This window comes from Balaenoptera borealis, assembly GCF_965194805.1.
Source record: "Balaenoptera borealis genome assembly, chromosome: 4".
Lineage (NCBI taxonomy): Eukaryota > Metazoa > Chordata > Mammalia > Artiodactyla > Balaenopteridae > Balaenoptera > Balaenoptera borealis.
In genome coordinates, this window is record NC_138861.1 from 120466761 (window position 1) to 120491987 (window position 25227).

General features: G+C 38.3%; 1 protein-coding gene and 1 long non-coding RNA gene across 2 annotated transcripts in view; one reads left to right on the top strand and one right to left on the bottom strand.

Annotated features, from left to right (window-relative positions):
* The window catches only part of LOC309627327, a 29037-nt gene extending 6944 nt beyond the window's left edge, over positions 1-22093 (bottom strand). The window contains exon 1 of the long non-coding RNA XR_014243675.1: positions 21971-22093. This is a non-coding gene — a long non-coding RNA (uncharacterized lncRNA). The remainder of the gene's footprint in view (positions 1-21970) is intronic.
* The window catches only part of MCUB (mitochondrial calcium uniporter dominant negative subunit beta), a 95217-nt gene that overhangs the window by 52289 nt on the left and 17701 nt on the right, over positions 1-25227 (top strand). The window contains 2 exon segments of the mRNA XM_082389181.1: positions 22101-22176; positions 22694-22864. Of these exon segments, the coding sequence (XP_082245307.1) occupies positions 22101-22176; positions 22694-22864 (247 nt within the window).

Consider the following 25227-nt stretch of genomic DNA (forward strand, 5'->3'; position numbering starts at 1 on the left):
TTTTGGGATTTGCCCAAGAGAACATAGCTAGAGTGAATCAGTGAAAGAACCAACCAGATAAAAGGCTTAGCGAGCTGATGCCTCTACATTACTTTCCTGCTTCACTACACTCTGTCTCCTTAATAGATGAAGCAGTTTCTGAGAGAATTCTTTTTTTTTTTTTTTTTTGCCATTCTTTCCTTTACAAGCCTCTTAATCTTATATTGCATTTAAATACACTTTAACTGCATCTTGCTAAATTCAAAATGTAAGAAATCTAAGTCTAACGAGCTTTTATATACTGAAATAGTGAACTTCTATTGTTAAAAATGATGCTGTTTTGACCTGACAGATCAAAAGGAAACTCAATTCTATTTTATGAAATACTTTATTTCATCTTTTCCTGCATCAAAGCCATCAGTCCTCTGTTCTCCGTTCCCTCACTGCGTGAGTGCCTGCTTCCCATCTCTTGCCTCTGCTGATCTTCCACTTAGGTACCTTCTCCCAGGCCTTTCCTCCTTTACACTTCTACCTGTCTTCTAGGCCTAGCACGTTCAATGAATGTTTTTCTCCTCTGAAAGACTGTTGCACATGTAATCTGCCCCATGCCCCTTAGCAACCAGTTACACACTTTTTTTCCCTTCTGAGGTTATGTTGTCTTCACAGCCAGAGGGCTGGCTTCTTGAGGGCAAAGACAGTGTTCTGTCCCTACTGTGGTCCTAGACTCATATTCACTCTGCCATTATGTGTTGGGCTAATTGTCATTGGATTGCATATTATGGTTTCACTGAACCACCTTAAAAAATAATCATCTTTTCTAGATTTAATTAGATCTTTGTGTCGGTTTCTTTTCTGTTTTCTTTCTTTCTTAAAATAAATTACTGGATGCCGGTAGACCTAAAAGAGCATCTTGCCATAAGATGTGTTCTGCTGTATAGTTATTTTCAGGGGTGACTGACTAAGTAGTGATGATATTTTTAGTTGCTTTTTATTTTTGATCCCCTTGGAGTCTTCTGTCATTGCCAGTTTCTGTTTCAGCACCATCTTGATAGGTGTCAGGGTGTGGTGGCCAAGTGAATGTCAGGCCCTGAGGCTGATACTCCAAACTAATGATGGAGGCAGTAAGATGTGAGGTTAGAAAGCAGAGCTGTAAGAGGCAGACATGAGATAGAAATGCATACATTGTATTTTAGGAAGGAGTCCAAAATGAAATATATAATTATAAATTCATAACATTAGAAATGACAGAAGCAAAGAAATACCTGTTAAAGTTTAAATCATCCTGGCTTTCAGTTGAAGTCTTTTGTTTTGCATTTATTTGAATAGAACATAATATTTTACAAGAAATTTTTAAAAGAAACTGTAACTATGTCATTAAATACGCCTGCAGTGGAATAGATTGAAAGCATCTTGTGTGTTGGTTTACAGGACTTGAGTGGAGTTGCCAGCAGTGCTACCCCATGGGGCCCTCAGACTTCTATCATTTCAGACACCCAGGCATCAAAGCCAGGAAGACGACTTGATTAGCTCCATCTGGCTAGACCTCTCAAGTCTTGATTCTCTTCCTTTGAGAGAATTCTTGACAATAATTAGCCTAGATAAGGAGTAAAAAATTGGTAAATGTTCTTATCTGAAAGGCACTTCCCATGTAAAGTTTTTCTTCCTAAATGATTTCTTTCTCTGGGGCTCTATTATACTTTATTTGTTCTCTCCATTACTATACTTACTCTCATTATTCCTGTACTAAATCTGTTATTGTAAAGAATTATCACAAAGGAGAATTTAAATCTCAGTTCAAGAGTCCAGTTCAGATTTAGCTGAGAATCTTGAACAATAACATGCATATAGGAAGTGCATCGTGCATAAATTAAATGCATTTTCACAGAGTGAACATACCTATGCTATTAAAACCAGATCAAGAAACAGAATATTACCAGCACCCTAGAAGCCCCCTTACGCTCCCTTTTAGTCACTGCATAAACCCTGAAGTACAATCACCATCCTGCCTTCTAACACCATAGATTACTTTTCCCTGTTTTTGAAATTTATATAAATGGAATCTTAGAGCATATACTCTTTTGTACCGTTTTGCTTAGAATATTTGTGAGATTCATCCATGTTGTTGCATTGCTATAATAATCCATCTGATGAATATACCTCCATTTATTCATTGTACTGATGATGAAGATTTCTGTAGTTTCCAGTGTTTGCTTATTATAGAGAGTGCTTCTATGAATGTTCTTATGTTTGTCTTGTGAGCACATATGGGATTATTTCTCTTGGTTTATATCTAGGAGTGGAATTGCTGGGTCATTAGGTAGGTATGTATTTGGAGATACTGCCAGTTTTCAAAGTTGTAGTTTACACACTCACCAGCAGTGTTTGAGAATTCCAGTTTGAACACAGATTTAGCCTCAGTCAGATTCCTGGCATGGGAATCTGATTGGCCCAACTTGGAGCAGATGTCTCTTCAGTTGTGATGAAGGGACTGGGGCTCACATAATACAGACCTGGTTTTGGGCATCCTATCGTTGCTACGCTTTAGGTAGAATGAGAGGCAGTGTTTAGAAAATGGGAGATTGTATGAGCTAGGTAGATATCCTAAAAGATTTCATCATGTATACAAATTAGATGCATGAAGAGAGGCTCTGAATTGGGGATACATACAGCTTTGAGTCATCAGGAAAATAATGTAGTGGAAGCCATGTGACTAGGCGAGACTCCCCAAAGAGAATTCATACTGTGAGGTGAGAGAGGGTAGCGTATAGTGGAACTCTGGGAAACACCAACATTTAAAGGATGACAAGACAAAGACGCTCTAAAGGAGGCTGACTGAGAGGATGTGACCAGAGATCCAAGGGAACATGGTATCACAGAAGCCAAAAAAGAGAATGTTTCAAGGAGGGATCAAGAGTGACGGTTGCTTCTGTGAAGTCAGTGACTAAGGAGTTTTCATTTGCTTCGGAGACAAGGAGAGCAGTAGCCTTCTGTAATAATTTCAGTGAAACGATGAAACAAAAGCCAGGTTGCAGTAGGTAGAGAATGAGTGAAAGCTGAAGAAGTAAGACAGCAAATGTGACCAACCCTTTCGAGTCACTCAACTAAGAAGGGAAAAGGCAGATGGAGATGGAGGGAATACAGAAGGTAGGAGAGGCTTGAGCAGGCTTACCTGCTGATGATCTAACTGGGAAAATATTCAGAAAAGTGAGGTCTCTAGTGTAGCAGGGAGGGATGGAATCCCAAGCTCAGGGGAAATGTGTTAGCCTTAGGGGGACACAGAAAGACTTCATCCCTGTAACACTAAGAAGGCAGGGAAGGATGGCTGGATTGATGCAGAAGTTTGAAAGAGTTTGGTCACTCAGCACATAGCAGATACTCAGTAAATATTTGTTGAATTAACTGTTGACTGGAAGACTCCATATTTTCAGACATTATATACTGCGGTTTCATTTATCAGTTTCCTAAACATCCAGATCTCCGGTGCAAAGAGGTCTGCTGCATAGCTTCTGTCACTCTGGGGAGCAGTCACTTCCACGTCCCCCACAGTAGAGTGTGTAATAGACTGGAGTTCTGTGCTTCCTAAAGAAATCCTGATATGTTCCCTTTATATAACGCCCGTTTGTTTCCCGTTATGGAACTATCACTTTTGTCATAGAGAGATCTTCAGGTACCTTTGCAGTATATGAAGTTGTGACTATAAACAAATATGTGTGTATATGTATTCATTCTAATATGTATATAAATATATACATATTACATATATACTCTATAAATATACATAAATCTATAATATAAGTATATACATATTAGACCATATGTATCTAAATAAATATTTTTAGTTTGGGAAAATAGAGAATAATTACATTGACTTGGTAAAATACTATGACTCATTTTTGGAGTTGTTTTTAGACCTCGAGCCATGTTATTTTGCATATCTTTAAAGGTGATAAGAACTCACCATTTGATAGTTTCAAACAGCCAAATGTTAGGAAACAAGTCTGTTGCTTTTTCTTATCCAGTTTCCAGCTTCTGTCTTAAATCTTTTTAAAGTAAATTACACGATCTAATGATATCTATGAGATACAATTGAGCAATCCCTGAAAAGAAGCAATAATAATGGAGTTTACACTTGTGGATGTGGAAAGGGCAAATTGTAGTACCGCATTATTGTTGAAAGCCTCATACTGAGACTAGTGTCACATGGAGTGCTTTTGTAGTAGAGTAATTAAAGTCCTTCTAAAAATGCTTATATTTGGAAGTACTCTGATTTTGTTTTTCTGTATCAGTGTATCACTGTTGCCTTTCAGCTAAGAAATTTAAATATATACTGCTACTCCCTGATTTATATTCATTATGCAAATTAGGCTAGTTCCTGCTGTTGTCCATTATATACATCAGTATCTCTTCTTCACCCCACGTCAAAAAGTGGTTTCCTTTTATCATAAATGGGTGCTGAATTTTGTCAAAAGCTTTTTCTGCATCTATTGGGATGATCATATGGTTTTTATCCTTCAATTTGTTAATATGGTGTATCACATTGATTGATTTGCGTATTGAAGAATCAACATTGTGACAATGACTATACTACCCAAAGCAATCTACAGATTCAATGCAATCCCTATCAAACGACCAATGGCGTTTTTCACAGAACTAGAACAAAAAATTTCACAATTTGTATGGAAACAAAAAAGACCCCAAATAGCCAAAGCAATCTTGAGAAAGAAAAACGGAGCTGGAAGAATCAGGCTCCCTGACTTCAGACTGTACTACAAAGCTACAGTAATCAAGACAGTATGGTACTGGCACAAAAACAAAAATATAGATCAATGGAACAGGATAGAAAGCCCAGAGATAAACCCACACACATATGGTCACCTTATCTTTGATAAAGGAGGCAAGAATATACAATGGAGAAAAGACAGCCTCTTCAATAAGTGGTGCTGGGAAAACTGGACAGCTACATGTAAAAGAATGAAATTAGAACACTCCCTAACACCGTACACAAAAATAAACTCAAAATGGATTAAAGATCTAAATGTAAGGCCAGACACTATAAAACTCTTAGAGGAAAACATAGGCAGAACACTGTATGACATACATCACAGCAATATCCTTTTTGACCCACCTCCTAGAGAAATGGAAATAAAAACAAAAATAAACAAATGGGACCTAATGAAACTTACTTTTGCACAGCAAAGGAAACCATAAACAAGATGAAAAGACAACCCTCAGAATGGGAGAAAATATTTGCAAATGAAGCAACTGACAAAGGATTAATCCCCAAAATATACAAGCAGCTCATGCAGCTCAACATCAAAAAAAGAACAAGCAACCCAATCCAAAAATGGGCAGAGGACCTAAGTAGACATTTCTCCAAAGAAGATATACAGATTGCCAACAAACAGATGAAAGGATGCTCAACATCACTAATCATTAGAGAAATACAAATCAAAACTACAATGAGGTATCACCTCACACAGGTCAGAATGGCCATCATCAAAAAATCTAGAAACAATAAATGCTGGAGAGGGTGTGGAGAAAAGGGAACCCTCTTGCACTGTTCGTGGGAATGTAAATTGATACAGCGACTATGGAGAACAGTATGGAGGTTCCTTATAAAACTAAAAACAGAACTACCATATGACCCAGCAATCCCACTGCTGGGCATATACACTGAGAAAACCATAATTCAAAAAGAGTCATGTACCACAATGTTCATTGCAGCTCTATTTACAATAGCCAGGACATGGAAGCAACCTAAGTGTCCATTGACAGATGAATGGATAAAGAAGATGTGGCACATACATACCATGGAATATTACTCAGCCATAAAAAGAAACGAAATTGAGTTATTTGTAGTGAGGTGGATGGACCTAGAGACTGTCATACAACGTGAAGTAAGTCAGAAAGAGAAAAACAAATACCATATGCTAACACATATATATGGAATCTAAAAAAAAAATGGTTCTGACGAACCTAGGGGCAGGACAGGAATAAAGATGCAGATGTAGAGAATGGACTTGAGGACACGGGGAGGGGGAAGGGTAAGCTGGGAAGAAGTGAGAGAGTGGCATGGACATATATACACTACCAAATGTAAAACAGATAGCTAGTGGGAAGCAGCCGCATAGCACAGGGAGATCAGCTCTCGGTGCTTTGTGTCCAGTTAGAGGGGTGGGATAGGGAAGGTGGGAGGGAGATGCAAGAGGGAGGCAATATGGGGATATATGTATACATATAGCTGATTCACTTTGTTATACAGCAGCAACTAACACAACATTGTAAAGCAATTATGCTCCAATAAAGATGTTAAAGATAAATAAATAAAATGTGTTGGTTACTCTTAAAAAAAAAGTTGTTTCCTCTTCTAAGTCAGGCTGCTGCATCTTTTTCCTTTTCAAATGAGCTAGACTTCTTTTTAGGCCATATTTTCTACTTCTTGATACTTGGCATTTTCTTAATTCATTTAGAATATAAGGTTGGAGCACAAAAAACTGCTATTGCTACCTTAAAGGGATGAAAACAGTGAATTTTTTTTAAACTGATTTTTTCCTTCAGTCACACTCCCCGATGTATTTTTAGTGAATTGGCATGTAGTAGAGTTATTGTGATATACTCTCTACTAGACTTTAATACTGAAATAATTGATCATTTGTTAACATCCATGAGAAGCAGTATTACTCAAATTTGACTGTATAGGTCAGTTTATTTTACAAGTAACTGATGCTGTCCTGGAAATGTGAGCCCCTGACTGGGTTAGTACAGTAGCTGATAGACTTCTCAAGACGGGTCGCAGGCAGGATGTAAATTGAAAGAAGGAGCTGGGTTTGGGTTGAGTCAGTCTTGAAATAAACTCTGCGTGTGTGGTGTGTTTGTGTAAGATTTTCAGAATGGTCTTTTAATAATATCCTTCTAAGAAAGGGTTGTTGTAGGATAAATATGATAATTTCTCCTTTAAGCTTTACTGACATATGTCAGAAGGCTGCCAATTCCCTAAGTAATCATAGTTTCCCAGTGGCATGCAAAAAATGTTTGACCCCTTGTTAATAGGTCACTTCTCTCTATAAATGGTAATCTTGGTGTTTGTCTAAACCTATTGTTTTTAGCACTGTTTTATTTTGAAACAATTGCAAACTTGTAGAAAAGTTGTATGAATGCTTTGTTTCTGAACAATTTGAGAATAAAGTTGTTGACATGATGCCATTCCCTCTCAAGCGCAAGAACATTCTCCAACTTAACCATGAAGGGACATCAAAATCAGAAAACTAACATTACCACTACCTTAATTCTTAGACCGTGTGCAAATTTTGCTAGTTTTCCCAATAATGTTCTCTACTGCAAAAAGTTCAGAATCACAGTTGTGTTTCGTTGTCTTATCTCCAATCTGGAACTGTATCACATTCTTTCCTTGACTTTCAACAATTTTGACTCTTTTGAAGATTACAGTTATTTTGTAGAATGTCTCTGTTTGGGTTTGTCTGGTGTTCCCTTGGGGTTTGATTGAGGTTATACATCTTTGTCAGGAATATCACAAAAGTGTTGCATGTATTCTTTCTCACTGCATGATGTCAGTTTTCCCCATGACTGATAGTGTGCACTTTGATTGCTTGATTGAGGTGGTGTCTGCCAGACCTCTTCCCTTTGCAGTTACTGTTTTTCCTTTCGTATTAATGCTTTTGTGTGGAGGCATATTAAAACTTTGCAAACATCTTGTTACTTATCAAACTTTAAATTCATTTATTTACTTAATTATATCAGAGTGGGCTCATGGTTTCCTATTTTCTTCAATGGATTATAATCTGTTACTATCAGTATTTGTTTTAATGCCCAGATCGTTCATTCATGCCCAGATTTGATCATTGAGACTCCCTTCAAGCTGACTGGTGTGTCCTTTTGCTATGTCTCCTATCATTCATTGAGCACTTCCTTGCTTTCCAAGCTCATCTCGTCCTTTCCATGCCCCAGCCCTGGAAATTAGCCATTTCTTCAAGGAGCTCTGGTTCCCTTTGGGTAAGAATTGTATTTAGAAGACGAGAACTGGATGCCACATACGCTCATTATTGGGAGTGTTACTGTTCACAGTGCCCTTCAAAAAATTTTTATATAATTTTCTTTATATAAAAATATAAATATATAAAATTTAAATCTTTTACATTTATATACACATATACATTCAGTCTTTTTTGAAGTACTATATTTATTTTGTTGGTTTTATTTATTTATATTTTTACATATTAAAAACCGTGAATGCATACCAATACTTCCAATTTCATTCCAGTACTACAGGGTTCATTCCAGTTTTCTCCCTTTCCATAGTGTAGCTCCCTCCTTTGACAGAGTAAATCTGGCTTCCATTATTCTTGATATTTTTGCTTATTTGGTCAGTTTTCTGGTATGTGACAGCCTCTCATCTCTGCCACTAGTCCTTTCCTGCATAGATGCCTTCTTCACCCGATTTGAGGTCCAACACCTGGTTCTGAGCCTACCTTCCATGTGGATGCCCTCTTCACTCCCATTCAGGTTCTGCTATCCCCCACTAATCCCCCTTACACTATGTGGACAGCCTCCTTGCCATGCTTAGGTTCCGACACACCCCTGCCAGCTTCCCCTCTGCGTGGACGCCCTCTAGCCACGCTTGGATTCAGACTCCCCACTTCGGGCCACTCCTTTCCCCATGAGGACCCTTCTCAGAATGAATCTTTAAATTAAATAGAATGAATCCCAAGCAGGAAAATGAAATTAGATCTGTACCTGACACACTTTGGGGAAACTGTAGAACCCCAGAAGCAGAAAGATGGAAGAAAATCTTTCAGAAAGTCTTAAATTTACAGAAGATGTGATAATAGAGGGCAGAAGGCAAAGGAATATCTTCAAAGTTCTGAGGGCAAGTAACAACTTGGAATTTTATATCCAGTAAACTGTTATTTTCAACAGCATTAAGTTTAAGAGATTAAAAGATTCTTACTGAAAGTTCTTCTCAGGAAGCATGAAATTGAACACATAAACGGGGTGTAAGAAGAAATGGAGAGCAAAATAGTTGGAAAACTTACAGATGAATCTAAGAAACAATCACTATATAAAACAACATGAGATGCTAATTTGGGGGTTCTAAAAAAATAAGGTCAAAATAATTCATTCTTAATTGTGATTGATACTGTCTAAGATCCTGTTGTTGTTCAGCCGTAGGGTAGAGAAATTAACTTTACACACCAAGCCAAATAAGAATGTCTCAGAATGTAAAGGGCAAACACTAAAAGGATAGAAGAAAAAAAAAAACCCATATACTTCCAAACCAATAAAGAGAGATAAAGGAGTCTAAAAAAACAGTTAAATTATTAGGAGATAAGAAAGAAGAAGGAAGCAAAAGAAAATCAGGGTAAATAGAAAGCACAAAATAAGGTGACAGATATCCAAATTTATCTGAAATAACAATAAATGTAAACAGATTAAACTCAATAGGAAAAGGACAGAAATTGAATTTATAACATAGACTGAGGGTTTACTACTCATATATAGGCTCTCAGTGAAAGCACTAATCTAAGTTCTAGTGAGCAAAATTTACATGGAAGGAATAAGAATGCAGAAGAAGCGTTGAACAAGGAAATGGGTAAAATACAAGCATAAAAAAAGAATGAAACTCAATCATTTTAAACCATATTTTATGTACCACCTACAGTGGAGTTCTGTGGAATGTTTGAAGCAAGCAGATAAACTCCTTGGTTACATAATTGTTTTGCTTTGAAGCTTATCCTTGGGTTCATTAGTTTTCCACCCTGTGGTGCATCATGATTTTTTTGTAGAACCTCACACTGAGCTCCAAGCTTTCATGATTTCTTTTTGCTTCTCTGGACGAAAACAAAAATCAAACTCCTGTGTAGCAATTCTCTTTTGATGTTCTCTTCTGACTTGTCTCTAGATTTATATTTTAAATCTGCCCAACAAAAGTTGCATTTTGTAGCACACACTAGGCAGTTGTCTTAATTAATACTCCAGTCTCTTTCAGGTACTACATGAATCATCACTGTTAAAATAAATTTTTCTTTTTGATCTGAGCAGACCGAGAAGAGTAGTTAATATGCAACATGATTGAAACAAAAGAAACAGGAATAACAGCATATAGCACTTGGCTAGCAACCAATAATAACTTTCACTTGCTGACTGTAGATTCTCAGCCAGGCCACATTTATATCCCTCTAAACACTTGGCATTTAAGCCAGTGATCCTTCGTTCTCTGGACTGACCTCAGCAGGACCCCTGAAATTACTTTCGTGTGTGTTTGTGTGTGTGTGTGTGTATATGTGTATGTATCCCTCCCTCACTCCCTCCCTCCCTTCCTTCCTTCTCTCCTTCTTTCCTCCTTTCTTCATTCAACAAAGAAATGCTTTTGAGAGCAAAATTCTAAAGAAGGATTACAACCCAGAAAGATGATACTAGACTAATTTGCTTATCCTACTCTAGTCTGTTACAAAACATATTGAAATATTAGAGTATACTGGCTAAAAAATAAATTATTTACAATTAATAAATTGGTTTCAACATTATTGCATGAATGCAGTTTCTTAAGATTTGTTTGTGATAGAAGTACCTAGTATTTTATCCTTCTAGTTCAGATCGCTGGTACCTGGGAGCCTTCTTTACATGGGTTTCAATAGTGTGGAGCTGGTTTTAATAGGTGTTTCTATCTTCCCAGGATCCCTTCTTTACTCTTCATCTGGAAATAGAGCCCACTGCTCCCCACAGGTGTGGGCACAGCATGTGATAACCTGAGCCAGGATCCCTTTTCCCACTGGGTGACAGTACAGCGAAGCGATTTAAAGAGTCGGGGCTCCTAACAGCTTGACACTGTGCTCACTTATTAGCTGTGTGACTTTAGACAGATTACTTAATCTCCCTGTGTTCAGTATTCTGATAATTGAAATATGGGAAATAACCTGCACACATATGTTTATAGAAGCTTTATTCATAATTGCCAAATTCATAATTGGAAGCATTCAAGTTAAGTTAGCCAATAGATAAATTGTGGTACATCCAGACAAAGGAATATTAAAGCACTAAAAAGAAATGAGCAATATAGACAATAATGTGTTATAATCATTGAACTTGCTAGGAGACTAGATCTTAATTATTCCCACCACAAAATAGAAATGATACTTATGTGATGTGATAGAGATGCTAACTATCGCTACAGTGGCAATCATATTACAATGTATAAATGCATCAAATCAACATGCTGTACACCTTAAATTTACAGAATGTTGTATGTCAAATATATTTAAATAAAAAATTATAAAGAACAAAGAAATGAGCTATCAAGCTATGAAAAGACATGGAACAATCTTAAATGCGTATTACTAAGTGAAAGGAGCCAATCTGAAAAGGCTACATACTATATGATTCCAACTACTTGACATTCTGGAAAAGGCAAAACTATGGAGACAGTAAAAGGATCTGTGGTGGCCAGGCATTATAGAGGAGAGAGGGATGAGATGAATAGGCAAAGCAGAGGATTTTTAGGGCAGTGAAGCTACTCCCTGTGATACTACGATGGTGGATGTGTCAAAACCCATAGAATGTACAACACCAAGAGTGAACCCTAATATAAACTATGAACTTTGGGTGATAAAGGTGTTCAATATAGGTTCATGGATTGTAAAAGATGTACCACTCTGGTGCTGGATGAAAGGCCAGGAGTATATGAGAACTCTGTACTCTCTGCTCAATTTTACTGTTCTAAAACTGTGCTTAAAAAAAAAAAGAAGTGGGGGAGAGGCATGCTGGATTAGCCCCACATGCTCTCGTTTACCAACTCCATTCTCCAGTGACTTCCTATTATATCAATGTTCAGTTAAGTGATAAGTGAGCAGTAAATACATTTGAATGGAAAAAAGATGGAAAGTAATGGTATGTAGCTCATGCGGTTTCTATAAAGATTAAATAAGATACTGCATGTAAAACATTTAGTTATACAAAATGGGGGAGAAGAGCATCCTAGACAGAGAACAGCGTGTTATGCCCCTGAGATTTGAGAAACTTGTCATGTTCTAGGAATTGAGGGATGACAGTAGGATCAGAGTAAGGAAAGCAAGGAAGAAGAGGGGAATGAGATGAGATTGGCAAGACAAGCAGTGTCTAGGTCATGTAGCATCTCATTGGCCGTGATAAGCTTTTATTCTGTTGAAGTGTGAAGGGGAATCCATTGAAGAATTTTAAGCAAAGGAATGTGATGATACTATTTACATCTTAAGAAGATCACTTTTGATGCGTTGAGGAGGGTAGCATGGAGGAGAGCAAGGGTAGAAGCAAATAAACAAGTTTGGAAACTGCTGCAGTAGATAATGGTGGCCTGGACCGGAGCATTAACAATAAAAATGGAGAGAAATGGATGAACTATATAGGTAGAATGGATGGGTGGACGGAATTGACGGACTCAAGAATGACTCCTGGCTTTGACTTCAACAGCCAGGGAGGTGATGGGTCAGTTATTACAGGGAAAGATGAACCAGAGGAAGGGGTTTCAGGGGGAAATCAAGAGTTTCGTTCTGGATAAATTCACTTTCAGATGTGTGTGATTATGTGAGGGGAGATGTTAGTCAAGTATTGGATGTCCTAGTCTGGACCTCAGGAGGGGTCTGGCTACGTGGTTGAGGGGCTGGAGATAGAAGCCTGTTGGTAGTATGTTGGGTTTTTCTTTTTTTTTTTTTATTGAGGTTTAGTTGATGTACAATATTATATAAGTTTCAGGTGTACAACATAGTGATTCAAAATTTTTAAAGATTATACTCTGGTTATAGTTATTATCAAATATTGGCTATATTCCCTGTGCTGTACAACACATCTTTGTAACTTATTTATTTTATACATAATAGTTTGTACATCTTAAGATAGGTTGTTACCCCTGTCTTGCCTTCCCCACCCCCCGTTGGTAGTTTGTTTGACTGAATGGGAACCTTAAACTTGTACGGTGCTGTAAGTCTCAATAAAACTGGAAGAAAAACAGTTTTTTAAAGAGTGAATGGGAGTTGAAGATGAACCAGTGTAGACAAAATGAAAAGTTTGGCCAAGGAGAACATACAAATGTGCCAGAAGCTCGGGGGATATGTGGTTATTAGAAGGTTTGGAACTTTTTAAAGATGAGAGATATTATAGCATATTTGCTGATTGTATTGAACCTGTAGAGTGTGAGAGGCAGTGATTAAGAGGGAGTTAGGATTCTGAGAAAGCTTTGCCATGTATAAGATGGAGAACACCTGAGGAGGGATTGGCCTTTGAAAGTGAAGGTCACTTGACTGCAGTAGGAGGGAAGGAAGCAATGGTGGGAACAGATGGAGTTCTGTAGGTTTTATGGTGGGAAGGTGAGAGCACTAAGTGTAAGAGTTGGCCACGCAGGGTGGGTACATTGGGCAGGGCTTTCCAGGCAGGGATGGGAATAAGTGCGAAGGCAAGGAAGCATGAACAGTGTGCCATATTCGGGAAACGGCAGTACGCTCTGCATATCTGAAATAGCGGGTTGGGAGGGGGCCGGTGCTGGTCATGATAAGGGGAGGCGGGATAAGCGGACAGGAATCAGCTCAGGGAAAGTTTTCTTTGGAGTTGTTTCCCTTTGCAATAGAGAACAAACAGAGGTTTTAAAATCTAGAAATAGTTTGACTTTGTGTAATTTTAGAAGATTGGAGTAGATCTTAATCTGGAACGGATTGGTGGGAGAGGCCAGTTAGGAAGCTGTTACAGTGATCTGGGTGAGATGGTGAGGATCTGAACTAGGGCAGTGGAGGTGGAGATAGACGGGAGAGGATGGGTTTGAGAGCGCTGTAAGAAGTAGAACCGGTAGGCCTTAGTGACAGTTCAGTTGTAACTACTGGTCTACCAGCTATTTTATGGAATATTAGTTGTTTAGGATAACTCTCTAGTTATCTACGCCTCTAGTCTAATGACTAGTAATTAGTGGTGTGAGTCCATCAAGGAGAAGATCAGGTCCATGGAGGAACAAGAAAGAGCTTAGTTCAGGAGGTACTGAGCTTGAGGTACCTGTGGGCTGTCCCAGTGAAGATGTCTGGTAAGCCTGTCTGAGGATGAGCCTCCAGGGGGAAGCTTGTTGCTCCAGGGATGCCCAACTGGGTCTGTTACTGTTTGATTCTGAATCTTATGAAGATTTGCCTGTTTGGGTTCAGATTAATAATTTGGGTGTTCCATTGAGTAAAACAATGTGAAAGAAAGAAAATGTTCCCCCAAAAGTCTGATAATACATTATCAGGATCCTAAAACTATTACTACTTTGTGATCCAGTCACTCTGGAATCTACCCTAAAGGAAAAAAAAATGCAAACAAAGGACTTCCCTGGTGGCGCAGTGGTTAAGAATCCGCCTGCCAATGCAGGGGACACAGGTTCGAGCCCTGGTCCGGGAAGATCCCACATGCTGCAGAGCAACTAAGCCTGTGTGCCACAACTACTGAGCCTGCGCTCTAGAGCCCACAAGCCACAACTACTGAGCACACTTGCCACAACTACTGAAGCCCATGTGCCTAGAGCCCATGCTCTGCAACAAGGGAAGCCACCGCAATGAGAAGCCCGCGTGCTGCAATGAAGAGTAGCCCCCGCTCGCCGCAACTAAAGAAAGCCCGCGCACAGCAACGAAGACCCAATGCATCCAAAAATAAAAATAAATAAATAAGTAAATAAATTTATATTAAAAAATTGCAAACAGATTTACGTGCAAAGATGTTTTGAATCAGTTTAGTTGTAATGGTGAAAGCGAAATACAATACACATAGAAAATAAACTAGAAGGTATACGTCAGTGTTAACTGATAATTCTAGATGATGGCCTTATTGATGACTTTTATTTTCTTCTTTTTGTGAGTCTGTGATTTATAGATTTTTCTAAAATGAGCATGCATTCCTCTCTGACACAGAAAAAAACTTTGTAGAGATGGTGTATAAAATGGAAATGTCCAACAATAGGTATATAAATAATAAATTCTGTTACATCTGTAGGATAAGTGGCTATGGAGCAATTTAAATTATTTTGTTTATGAAAGTTTTTAATGAAGTAAGAAAATGCTTATAAAACATTAATGATGAGCTCTCAACTCTATGATTATATGAGCATATATATTTATGGAAAGGCTGGCATAAGTCAGGGGTTGGTGGAATTGTGTATGCTCATTTTCTCTATTTTCCAAGTTTCCACAATGAGCTTTTATTACATTTCTTTAAATCTTTTAAAAAATTTTTCTGGTTTCTATAGGGTTTTTTGCTTCTTTTTTCTACTTTCCTTGAAAAAGCTTGTTCTATTCTTTTTCCTTTTCTACCACTGTAGAAACTGTACTTTGAATGGTTTCCTTTAAGTGTTTAATATACACATACTCAACTATAACTTTCCTAACAAAGTCTTAGGTTTCTCACCATCTTTGCCCTCCTCTGAACGTGACGAGGATCTTCACATGTTCTAAGAATCCACTGAATATAGCATGCCAAATCTTGTTTAGCTTTCCACTCATTTTAACACAAGAAATGGTTTAAAATTTCTTACAATAAGTAGTTTATTTACCAACATATTTTACAGCTTTGGCTTTGTATTAGTTTCCTAGGGCTTCCATAACAAGAGTTCCTCAGATTCAGTAGCTTAAACAACAGATTTATTTTCTCACAATTCTGGAAGCCAGAAGTCCGAGGTAAAGGTGTTGGCAGGGTTGGTTTCTTCTGAGGCCTCTCTCCTTGGCTTGTGGACAGCTGCCTTCTCATTGTGTCCTCACAGGGTTTTCCTCTGTGTGCACACATGTCTGTGTCCAAATCTTCTCTTTTTATAAGGACACCAGTCACATTGGATTAGGGCCCACACTCATGACCTCATTTTAACTTACTTACCTCTTTAAAATACAGTCACATTCTGAGGTCTTGGGGGTTAGGACTCCAACATATGAATTTGGTGGGGAGGTGGGGACACAACTCAGCTCATAACTGTGTTCTCCTGCATCTGGGTTTAGTTCCCTTCTCTCTAGGAGGTTCCTTAGCAAAGATGTGTGGGAAAGAAACTATGATCTCTGTACATCTGAAAATCTCTTCATTTCCTTCAACCTTAAGTAATGTTCCTAAATATAATGTTTTAGATTGATAGTTATTTTCCCTTAGCACCTTGAAGATATTCATACATTCATTTACCATGTATTTATTGAGCCCCTATAGTATGTCAGGTACTATACTATTCCAGGTGCTGGAACTACAGTAGTCAGCCAGAGAGTATGCGCTCTAGAGGGACAAAATGAAATAGCATTTGTACAGTTGTATGAAGATAAGTTTTCATTTCTCTTGGGTAAACAGCTAGGAGTGGTATTGCTGGGTCACATGGAAGTGTGTGTTTAACTTTATAAGAAACTGCTAAAGGTTTTCCAGAATGGTTGTACCATTTTACTTTCTTGCCAGCAGTATATGAGATTGATTGCTTTTTAAAGGTTTAAAGTTTCTGTATCTTTCTGTGTTGTACCTGGGTGAAATATTGTCTAATTCACTCGTTTTCTTTTCTATTGACTTTATCTAGTCTAGAATTTATTTGGTTCATTAAAGCTGGGTTTTTTACATGTATATAGATTTTCTCCATTTTTGCCATAGAAATCCCTAATTAGTTGATCCAAGTTACTAATTTTTGTTTTATTTCTACCAGTTTAGTATCATAATTTCTTATTGATTTTCTGGAGGCTAATTCTCCTTTTTATCTCTTTGAAGACTCTAAATATAATTTGTGTTAAAGTCAGTTTTGGATGACTCTCTTATTTTTATTTTCCCTAAATGGAATTAAGGGAAATCGTCTAAATAAATTTGTTGGTTCCTTCTTAGCATTTAATTTCTCATATAGTAAAATTCTGGATTACAGACTCTAAGTAGGAGTTTATTTTTCATTCTGTACTCACCCCTTTCTGGCTAGTAATTTTATATTGCCTCCAACCAGGCTTTTGTGGCCAGAGCTCAGAATTGGTTCTTAAAGTGCCACCTTAAGGTCCCTGTCTGGGGAGGTTGCTGTGATATTGGTGATATCACAGATCAAGTCATCAAATCACTGGAAAGCTTAGCTTGATCTTGCCATGGGCTACTTTAGTCTGTCCTACCCCAAAAGAGTCAAACTCTTAGTTACTTCTTCTGTTCTGGACTATTAACAGATAATTTTTGGGAAAAGGTAAAAATACGACTCTCATACAGTTATAAGAATGAACATGCATTAAAGAATTTATTTTACTCTTATGATATGAAGGAAACCAGGCAGATGTAATATCCAGTTAAAAGGAAAAATCAAAACAGCACAAATTTATATGGAGAAAAGAATGTTAAGATGAATGCAGGTAGAGATAAAACCAGTGTTTGGGTTAGTGTGGGGTGTCAATTACATCACTGCCAGATTGGACAAAAGTGTGACATACCTGTCAATTACCTACAGCTCACAAGTAGTTCCAAAATGGCTTCAAACCAGTGAACAGGACTAGAATGTGATAACTTGAAAAAGTGTGCTGTGCACTATGTACAACAGTCAAGACATGGAAACAACCTGAGTGTCCGTCGACAGAGGAATGGATAAAGATGTGGTACATATATACAGTGGAATATTACTCGACATTTCTCCAGAGAAGATATACAGATGGCCAAGAGGCACATGAAAAGATGCTTAACATCACTAGTTATTAGAGAAATGCAAGTCAAAACTACAGTGAGATATCACCTCACACCAGTCAGAATGGCCATCATCAAAAAAGCTGCAAACAGTAAATGCTGGAGAGGGCGTGGAGAAAAGGGAACCCTCCTACACTGTTGGTAGGAATGTAGATTGGTACAGCCACTATGGAGAACAGTATGGAGGTTCCTTAAAAAACTAAAAATAGAGCCACCATATGATCCAGCAATCCCAGTCTTGGGTATACGTCCGGAGGAAAACATGGTTCGGAAAGATACATGCACCCCAGTGTTCATCGCCACTGTTTACAACAGCCAAGACATGGAAGCAACCTGAATGTCCACTGACAGATGAGTAGGTAAAGAAAGTGTGGTACATATATACAATGAAATATTACTCAGCCATTAAAAAGAATGAAATAATGCCATTTGCAGCAAAATGGATGGACCTGGAGATTATCATACTAAGTGAAGTAAGTCAGACAGAGAAAGACAAATATCATAAGATATCACTTATATGTGGAATCTAATAAAGAAAAGATACAAATGAACTTATCTACAAAACAGAAACAGACTCACAGACTTAGAGAATGAATTATCAAATTTATCATTACCAGGGGAAGGGGTGGGGGAAGGAATAGATTGAGAGTTTGGGATTGACATGTACACACTGCTGTATTTAAAATAAAATGCCTTTCCTGAAAAGAAAAAAGTTTACCAATAACAAGTACTGGAGAGGGTGTGGAGAAAAGGGAGCCCTCCTACACTGGTGGTGGGAATGTAAGTTGGTAAAGCCACTGTGGAGAACAGTATGGAGGTTCCTCAGAAAACTAAAAATAGAATTACCATATGATCCAGCAATCCCACTCCTGGGCATATATCCAGATGAAATTATAATTCAAAAAGATACATGCACCCCTATGTTCATAGCAGCACTATTTACAATAGCCAAGACATGGAAACAACCTAAATGTCCATCCACAGATGAATGGATAAAGAAGATGTGGTACATATGCACAGTGGACTACTACTCAGCCATAAAAAATGAAATAATGCTGTTTGCAGAAACAATGGATACAGCTAGAGATTATCATACTAAGTGAAGTAAGTCAGAAAGAGAAAGACAAATACCGTATGATATCACTTATATGTGGAATGAACCTATCTGTGAAACAGAAACAGAATCCGGACATAGAGAATAGATTGGTGGTTGCCAAGGGGAAGGGGGTTGGGGGAGGGATGGAGTGGGAGTTTGGGGTTAGCAGATGTGAGCTATTATATATAGAATGGATAAACAACAGGGTCCTACTGCGTAGCATAGAGAACTATATTCAATATCCTATGATAAACCATAATGGAAAAGAATTTTTTAAAAAAGGAATGTGTATATATATATGTATAACTGAATCACTTTGCTGTACAGCAGAAATTAAAATATTGTAAATCAACTAGACTTCAATTTAAAAAGTTGATTAAAAAAAGAAAGATAAATAAATTAAAAAAACATTGCCCACCCCCCACTCCCACCCAAAAAAAGTGTGCTGTAAACAGTACATCATTTTCCATTGAGACACTTTCCCTGCAGGACCCAGAACCTTAGCAGACTCCCTACTTGCTTGAGCCTTGCTTACCACATTGTTTCTGTCTTGGTTTTGGTACAGGGAGGGAGATACAGACGTTGTTTCTGAGCATGCAGCAGAGCTGACACTTAAGTGTTAACTTACACAATCTTGAATGTGAATTACATCTTTGTTTTGTTAATAATAATAAAGATATATACTATAAAATATGACGTAGCTCTCGAAGCAATCGGATCTTGTTAAGTGGCCCCAACATGTGATCATTATACATCTCCTTTCTGCCTCCCTTTTACTTTGAAACTCAAACAGATCTTTTCGTATTAATGACATTTTCCTTCTTTTAACTATAGCCCTGGCTTCTTTTTCTTTCCTTTCCCTTTCCTTTCCGCCAAACTCGTCCCCTTCTTTTTTCTCACAACCCGTTTCTTCCTGAACCCTCTGCCTGTCAAAGATCATGGCAGCTGCTATGTCTTGAAGCTGGGATTCCAGCTTGGTTCTGATGGCAAAGCCTTTGCCCTTCGCGCTCAACCATCATGACCCTGCAGGAAGGCTTAGGAAATGGCCTTTGAGCTGGGCCTGGAGGGAATGACAGGGTTTGTTAGGCGGAAGTGGATAAAGAAGGCGGCACTTTAATACATCGGTGGCGCACAGCTCGTCTGCCTGGGGCCTAAGCTCCTGCTGTAAGAGAACAGTAAGTGATGGAGCTGTGGAGGGAGGTGGCCTGTACTGCTCATGTGAGGCGCGTAGACCATACCTTACACTTGCTTGACGCTTTGTTTGTTTAATTTTTATATCTGCTCTGCAAGATAGATGTTGTTATCCCCACCTAACCCTTCAGAGAACAAAAGCACAGTCCTGTGACTTATCTGTGATCTCCAGCTATTAAGTGGTTAAATTGAGTTGAGAACTCTGGGGTCACTGTTCTTTCTACTTTATATAAACTGTTGAAGTCCCTGGGGTTTTAAGCAGGGTGTGAAGTGATTAGAATTGTATTTAGGAAAAAGATGTGATAAAAGAGAAGCCTGAGTCATCTTTTGACCTGATACTGAATATCATTTGAAGGCAGTAACCCTTGTCCCAGCGCTAAAATTTAGAGTTCAAAATGATTCTATGCAGAAGATTAGAAGTAGTGCCCTGAAGGCCTCAGAGGGTCTGCTAGAACCCAGCTACTCAAAAGGGTGAACTTCACACCTGTAACTTCAGTATAACCCTGGGGCTTATTAAAAATGCAAATTCTCATACCCCTACCTCAGACTTAATAGATCAAAAAATCTAGTAAAGGTGGAGTCCAGTAATCTGTTTTTAACAAGCCCTATCTATTTAGCAGTGGACAGTATTGTAGTAGCCAGGTGATTCTTAGGTATGCAAAAGCTTGAGAAAGCTTTAATATTCTTCCCTGGCCACTCTGCCTTCTTTCAACATTTCCTGGTTGTCAAGTGGTTGCCTCTAAAATGATAATAGTAGTAGAGAAACTTCATCAGCACATTAAATGATAAGTACTTTGTGAGCAGGAATTATCATCTTTGGCATCTAGGAATTTGACTTATAAACTGTCTTTAGCATTATATAAACTCTAGCATAAAATTTAACCCACGTGTAAAGGTGGCAGTATATGGGAAAAAGTTTGGAAGGATACACACCAAACCACTGTTAAAGAAAAAGTTATTCATGACACTTGTTAAGGAATGTAAGGTAGACTTTATTCAGGGGGACTGCTGCAGTGGGGTTTTGTAATAGGGGGGAGAGATTGGGCTCATCCCTTTCACAACTGGGAACAGTGGGGATTTATATCCAACGAGCAGAGTTGGAGGGGCGGTGAATGGGAATACTAAGAGGATGGAGTAATTCTTTGCTCACCTGACCTAGCAGGATTCTTGTTGAAGACAGACTAGGGTGATCAGATAATACCTGGGGAATGGTGGAGGATGAGGAATTTGATCGGATACTGAGGGTTGGGGGGTTCTGGCTAAACTAACTCGACAACATTCTTGCTAAAGCTGGCCTCCTGGAGGACATGCACGAGGATGGGGCTTAGTCAGGCTTAGAGGACCCTGACTAAAGTTTGGTTGAGGAGGGAGTCTTTGTCACCACTACCATGATTACCTAATACAGGGCTTCTCTGGTGGCGCAGTGGTTAAGAATCCGCCTGCCAATGCAGGGGACATGGTTTCGAGCCCTGGTCCGGGAAGATCCCACGTGCCGCGGAGCAACTAAGCCTGTGCGCCACAACTACTGAGCCTGCGCTCTAGAGCCCGCGAGCCACAACCACTGAGCCTGTGCGCCTAGAGCCCGTGCTCCGCAACAAGAAGCCTGCGCACCACAACGAGGAGTAGCCCCTGCTCGCCGCAACTAGAGAAAGCCCATGTGCAGCAACAAAGACCCAACACAGCCAAAAAAAAAAATTAATTAATTAATTAATTAATTAATTTTAAAAAAAAACAAACCACCAATACAAACCCTAGAAATACATCCCGTAGTAAGGTAGCCATTCAGATGTTCTAGACCCAGCAGTGCCGTCCAGTAGAACTTTCTGTGATGATGGAAATGATCTATTTCTGTGCTGTCCAATACGGTAGCTACTAGACCCAGAGCTATAGAGCAGTTGAAATGTGGCAAAGGTGACTGACTGTGAGAAACTGAATTTTTAGTGTTATTTAATTTTAACTGATTTAACTTTAAATGGCTGCATGTGACTAGTGGCTCCCATATGGGACAACACAGTCAGAAAGGTCTAGTGAGCTTCTCTAAGGGCTTACCTGGGTATGTGTGGGATGCTGAAGTTTTCGTCATGCTTGCCATACAACATTAAAACAGTCTTCTAGTACAGACACTTATTTCAGCTTTCCCACTTTTCCTAAAAGAAAAAAAATCATTTTTTTCTTACAGGTTTTGTGTGTGAAACTGTGTGGAAATCTGAAATTCTATCAATCAAATCTTTATAGTACAGTGGTGCCATCTGACGGTAAGTTTTCTTATCACTTCTTTGATTCCCCATGCTAATTTATTTCCGGTCTTCCAAATAAAGTGAGAAGTGTGAGTTTTGAGCAAAACAGACTTTTCTTGTATTGCCCCTCCCACCCCCCTCAGAGTTCAGTTCCTTCCTTTTCTGCTCCCATAAGATCTCTGATGTCTCTTGGCAAACTCCCACTCCAACAATCAAAGGAGCTACAGATGACTTAGAAGCAGTTTCTGCCCTCAATAAATTTTTACCTGGGAAGACTCTAAGCAGATAATTATAATAAAGTGTGATACATGCTTAATAAAATGTTATAGAATGGTGGGGAATATGTAAACTAGTATAATGAAGGCACAGTAGGCGTGATGTAAATTATTATAGGCATTCAGAGGGTTATGAATTCTATATTTAGGCATCCCTTCTAGAATTTTTGTAGTTAATAATCTTTTAATAATAATTTTAAAAGTTATTTTTAAAGGAAATTTTATCCATCCTCTATTACCATCTTTTTTTTTCTTAACAGAAATCACAATTAATTATAAACATGACCTTCCCTTGATAACACTTACTTTGCCATCCAGAAAAGAGCGCTGTCAATTTGTAGTCAAACCAATGTTATCAACAGTTGGTTCATTCCTTCAGGACCTACAAAATGAAGATAAAGGTATCAAAACGGCTGCCATCTTCACAGCAGGTATATACATGTTTTCTTCAACTTTGTCTTTTTCTCTTCTTCTGAACCTTTGTTTTGGTTCTTTACTTTTCTAGAAAATTGATTTTTTAATTCATTATATAATAAACAGTTGGCAGTTACTGAGTCCTTCATTTTTGAACATCAGTAATATAAAAAAAAATTAACTCTATTGAATAAAAAAGAAATGAAATAAGTTTAATGCATGTTTTGGTTACCTATTTCATAAACTTAGCCCCCAGATTTTTCTCTGAGAAAATTTTAATGACACAGTCATTAGCATCTAATTTTCTGTAAGAAATTTGAATAATTAGAAAATGAAATGCAGGCTCAATGATTGAAATAGGCAGTGAATAACTAAAATACACAAATAGTTCATTAATCTTTGTTATAAAGCAGTTATGGTCTAGCGTGTTTTTTGACAGCATTAGTTTTCAGGAAAGTATATGTGTGTGTGTGTGTGTATATATATAGTTTAATACCAGCAGAGGTGGTTAATCACATAGACATTTAAAATTTAGGATATAGCTTTTATGTTTTCATGGTCTGAGGACATAAAAGGAGGTCCTCCTGCCCCTAAAAGAGAATAAAGAATTCTTTACCCCAGTCCAATATACAGAGACTACTATAAATATAAATATGTGAATAAATTTGCACTGTTATTTTATTGTAGTATTACATACTTAGAATAAACTTATTTAAAAGTTAATGATTACTACTGCAATTTTGAAAAGGAAATTAACATTCTGCTTCCCTATCCAAGTTCAGAACCAATTAAGAGGTAGACATGGAAGTTGGAAAAATAGAGATTAAAGAATTTATTTACTCAGCAAATATTGAGCACCTAACAAATGTTGACCTGAAACAAAGAGACTGCCAGATATTTCTCCAGCAAAGATGGATTTATTGCAGATCAGCAGAGAATTGCAATTCAGGGTCTGCAACCATGGTGAGCCACATGTGAGGACTTGCAGGACAAGGGAAGGAGACCGCTTTTATAGAGGAAAAGGAAGTGAGGAGGGCTATAGTAAACAAACAGTCCGTGGCTTTTCATTGGCTGAGTCCTTGCTGGGAAAGAAGAGGAGTCTTTCTTCTTCCTGTTGGGCTCTGCTGTCCTCACAGGGTGTGAGAACTCCCCCTTTTGGTCTTTGGACTCTATTTAATTGAGGTTTCTGTGTATTAATTTTTTTACACTAACATATGCCAGGCACTGTTCTAGATGCTAGAGATAGAGCAAAGAACAACAGAGATTAAAACTCCTGTTCTTATGGAGCTTACATTTTAAGAGGAGAAAGAAACAAGGTAAAGAAATAAAATACATAATATGTTAGATAATTAGTGTTACAGTCAGAAATAAAGCAGAGTGATGGGGGGTGGGAGTTGTGTGTGTTGGTGGGAGGTGCTCACTCAGGTCACATTTGGGTGAAGACCTGCAAAAGATGAGAGAAGCTGTAGATGGGAGAAGAGCTCTCCAGGCAGAGGCCCTGAGGTGGGAGCTAACTCCATCCTCAACTGAAAAGGGAGGGAGCTGGGTCCAAGTAGGAGGGGAAGGGCAGGTTAGGGAAAGCCTTGTTGTAGGTTATTGTAAGGACTTTGGATTTAACCGGAAGGGGAGTTTCTTCCTGCTAAAACCAGGATCAGAGAAAGAAGGTTTTAGTCCTGTGACCACAGTGGCCTAATACTTCATCCCTGACTGGACCGACATCCCCTCCCCCCAGTCACAGGAACACTGAACCCCCTGGGCCTTCCCTGCAGGTCAGGGCCTGCCTTCCTCAGAGCAGGCAAATGCAAACCCAGAACTCAGAAGGGCACTGAGCACAGTTCTTGCCTGAAATTAGGTTAAAACATTGATGTGTACCCTGCTTGTTTCTAAAAAATAATTTGAGTAGCTTTAAAACGTAAAACACAAAGAAAAACCCTAGAAATCATAGAGTAAAGGGGCTCTTTGGACTGAGTGAAAACGCTGTGTTGGAGTTCATATCAGTACTTGCCCAAGAATAGGTGAAAAATTCATCACTGTATCGTTACCTCCTTAAAAGTGTTTCACATCAATCTCTTGCTGTTCCTATATTAGCATAAAGGATAATGTAGTACTTCAACTGAGAAATCATACTCAGTTGATTTCTTTTTATAATAATATTTTAAGGAGCATGTGTGAAGTCATTTAAATGTAAATTTTAAAATGACACTTGCAAAGTCAGATAAAAGGATTTGGTGTGTTGCTGATCTTTTTAAAAAGAGGCTCTGTGGGTGGAATTTGCCTGCATTTAATTTGGGCTTGAAAAGAGTGTTCTAAGCTTGTCACAGTTTTGCCCACAGTGTGGGCTGAGTTATTTGGCAATTCCTGGGAAGATGATCTCACCCCA